Here is a 3,981-nt window from a genome sequence, read left to right as displayed (position 1 = left end):
GTTTAAAAGGTTTGATTTTTTGGAAGCATGTAGAATTAAATAAAAACGATTTTTGAATTAGATTGGAATTATTGGAATAAAAAAGGATTTATGGAATTTTGATTATTCTTATTAAAGCTTTACAAGCATGTTGTTAGCAATCCCACTATGAGAATTTGGTTGCTAAGACTTTGGACTTTGTATGACCAAGTATTTCCTCAAGAATAGCCTTGCAATATAAGGAGACTAGCTTGGGGGTGTGCATACTAGGACGAAAAATTGAATTTTAAAAGAGGAATTGGTTTTATTAAATTAATTATTTAAAATATTGAATTATTGGAATTGGTTTTGGTTTTGGAATTTGAGTTGGAATTTTTGAATTATTGGAATTGTTTTGAAAGCATGTTTGCTAGTAAATTGAGTTTACTTATCTTGCACTTATTATACTTAGCATGTTTTGCTAATCCGTATATTCTATTTATTTTGGTTCGTCTTATACTGTTTACCTTAACGGTAAGCAGCATTGACTAATTTCAGGTGGAATCAACATATGAGCATATGGAGTCCCAGGAATGTTCTGCACATAGAATTAGGAATGTTGGTCTTTGTTTTATTTATAAGTACTCATGACAATGGTTACTATTTATAGTTATTTTAATAAAGAAAGTATTGAAGTTTCTGCTGCAAAGTATTGATTTTGGTTACTAATGTTGGTAGCCTTGCGTAATCACGCGGCGGTAACAAGTCTAAGTCTACCTCTATGGTATAATTATATGTATTATACTGGTATTTTTTGTAGAAGGAGATTTGGGGGTGTTACATTTTGGTGGGGCTCTAGTGACACTACTCAGAAAATACACTGGCAAAATGGGACCTTCTTTGTCAACCTAAGGGTAAGGGAAGAATGGGATTCCGTGACCTTCGCTGCTTTAACCAAGCTTTACTTGCAAAACAGTTTTGGTGCCCTCATCATAATACGTAATCTCTTTTGCCTGCAGTTCTTAAAGCGAAGTATTAGACCCTCTCCAATGGTGAGACATGAGTGAGCTTTTTTAGGAGAGAGATAGTGTTTTTTGCAAAAGATACCATTAAGTTGGTATCTAAACTTAGCAACTCCTTTTTTCAAAAAAAAATAAAATAAAAATAATAATAATAATAATAATAATAATAATAATAATAATAATAATAATAATAATAATAATAATAATAATAATAATAATAATAATAATAATAATAATAATAATAATAATAATAATAATAATAAATCCTAAAGAAAATTGCTAAGTTTAGATACTCAACTTTGAGTCTCATTTGACAAAAAGTGTGGGCCCTTATTAATATTATAATATGTTTTGTAATTCATTTAAGTTTAAATTGTATTTTTTTTTCTAAAAAAAACTTAAAATATGATTTGGTGAGCCATAAATTGAAAGTAACATTAGTGTACTTTGGAAAGTCTCACCATTGAAAAAATAGACTTCACATGAGTTGCTAAATTGAGAAGTGGGTTGGGTATCACCATTAGAGGAAAAACAACTCATTTTGTATTTCAATACTCAAAGTTGAGTTTCACCATTGGATATGGTCTTATAAGAATTGTGATGTATTGGAGGCAAATGTGGGATTTGATCCTAGTTATGCTTGGAGGAGTATTTGGGGTGCTAAAGCTTTACTTCTTGATGGGTTGAAGTGGAGAGCGCGAAATGATAGTGCAATTAGTGTATGGAGATATGCTTGGTTGCTAGGTAACACTTCAACATTGGTTCCTACCTCTTCGGTTGTTAGCAACATAGACTTAAGAGTAATTGACTTGATCGATCATACTTGCAATGCAGTGAATAACACCTTTATTGCGGAAGAACGACCACTTTTTTAGTCAATCCCTTTGCACAACGGTGTCCTCGTGATACTATGTTTTGGTGGCCAAACAAAAATGGTGAATATAATGTTCGTTCGGGTTAATGGATGAGCAAAAATAGTGGTTATTTTGACAGTGGAGATACTTAGAATAGGGTATGGAAGCTAATATGGAACTTGAATGCACCGCCAAAGTTCCGTCATTTCTTTTGGAGGGCTTGCAAGGGCTTCCTTGAGGTTTGTGCAAGACTTGTTTATCACCATGTGCTTGATGACAAATCTTGTGCAATTTGTGGGAATGGTGATGAGTCTATCATCCATATCGTGTTTGAGTGTTCTGCTACGATGAATATATGGCAAAATAGCAATTTTAGGTAGTTAACCGATCAAGCCCCTCATGAAAGCTTCACTACAAGGTTCCTATGGTTGTGTGAAAGAGTATCAAAGGAGGAACAAACTACCATGGAAGCTCTCTGCTTGGCAGCGTGGCACTGCAGGAACAAAGCAATTTTTTGATAATGAACCTTTTGATTCAGTGGCAGTTGTTATAGGTATGTCCACTCTAGTCCAAGATTATAATGTCTATGCTGCAAAATTTCACCCTCAACATAGTGCGGGTTGCTCCTACCAGTAATAATTCATGGTATTGCCTAATTTTGGGTGTTATGAAAATTAATTATGACACTATGGTGATAATGATGTTTAAATGGGGGTGATACTTAGAGATGATAGTGGGAGTATCCGTGTGGCTGCAGAAAGAAGGGGAAGCAAGGGGTGGTGTGTGAATGATGCGAAAGCTAATGCTATGGTGTTTGGTTTAAGCATTGCAAGAAGGATTGGCTACATGAAGGTACAGATTGAAAGTGATTCATTGAAGGTGGTGTTGAGTGTTAAAAAGAAGGCTAAGGGTCGGGCTTATCTCTTTTTTATCTTATGATTAATAATATTTTAGTTCTTTCGAAGTATTTTGTTTTGTTTACTATTTCTCATGTTAAGAGAGCGGGGAGGTGGGATACTAGAAACTGTGATGAATTTGTATGTCTTAGTCTGTTTCCTCAAAGTCTCTTAACTTTGGCAGAAATTGACATGTTTTAATAAAATGTTCCCTGCAATTCTAAAAAAAATGCATCAAATGTTTGGTTAGAGGTGATAATTAGGTGGGCCGGGACGAGTTTTGGGCCGGGCTGAGGCAAAAAGTGTAGGGATTTAGATACTCTAAGAGGAATTTCATGAATCATATTCATAAGCATCTAATAACCAAGATCAATGCACAACACATAAAGAATAAGTAATTATACCTTTGAAGCGTGATTCCACGTATGATCGAGCAAGAACAAGGGAGACAAAGAACCTCAAGTGTGATTCCTCTACTTGGTCCACAAGCACGGATTAACCCTCCACTAATGCTAGTTAGTTGTAATTGAACCCTTCAATTGACCTTCTATGGAGAAGAGAGAGCAACAAACCAACCACGAACCACCACGGAGGGTCGGCCGTACGGACAAGGGGAGGGGAGAGACAGGGTCGTGAGTGAGAAAGAGAGGATTAGGGTTTTGGGACTTGGTTGCTTGAATTAAAATTAAAATGAAGTAATGGTGGCATTGGGTCAACCTCAAGTCAGTCAGTCAGTCGCATAGAGTCAACCTCAAGTCAGTCAATAAGTCTTGGGTCAACCCAAAGAAAAAGCATCAAGCCTAAAGTCAACCCTAAGAAAGGCACCAACAAAGTCTTTTGGCGATCTTTTGTTTTTTACAGGATACAACTATTCAGCAAAGCTCCTCTTCGCAGCCAACCGAACGATCGCAACAAACATTCAAGTATCAAAGCTCTTTTGTTCAGAGAAGCGTGGACACATCAAAGCTCTTTTTTCAGAGATGCGTGGATGTATCATCAAATCTCTTTTGTTCAGAGACGCGTGGACATATCAAAAAGCTCTTTTGCTCAGAGACGCGTGGGCATATCATTCAAAGCTCTTTGTTCGGAGACGCGTGGACATGTCTGTCAAGCTCTCCTGCTCAGAGACACGTGGGCATCCTATTAAAGCCAACAAGTTTTAGGAACTTGTAAACCTTTCACAAGGTGAAGGTTACACCCCTTAACGATCCAGGAGATCGTTAACTCCAATAGGTCTAGAACCAAGACTGG

The 3,981-nt window shown here is 36.4% G+C and overlaps 1 protein-coding gene across 1 annotated transcript; it reads left to right on the top strand.

The window, feature by feature from the left end:
• The first annotated feature begins 611 nt into the window (after nt 1-611).
• Nucleotides 612-1,855, top strand: LOC110709092. The gene is made up of 3 exons (XM_021887306.1): nt 612-667; nt 779-1,010; nt 1,574-1,855. The coding sequence occupies exons 1-3, from the start codon at nt 612-614 to the stop codon at nt 1,853-1,855; spliced, it is 570 nt and encodes a 189-aa protein (XP_021742998.1).
• Nucleotides 1,856-3,981: the final 2,126 nt, after the last annotated feature.

The sequence above is a fragment of the Chenopodium quinoa genome, unplaced genomic scaffold, assembly GCF_001683475.1.
Source record: "Chenopodium quinoa cultivar QQ74 unplaced genomic scaffold, ASM168347v1, whole genome shotgun sequence".
NCBI classification, from domain to species: Eukaryota; Viridiplantae; Streptophyta; class Magnoliopsida; order Caryophyllales; family Amaranthaceae; genus Chenopodium; species Chenopodium quinoa.
The sequence above is the reverse complement of the archived record's forward strand: the minus strand, read 5'-3'. Positions and strand labels throughout refer to the sequence as shown.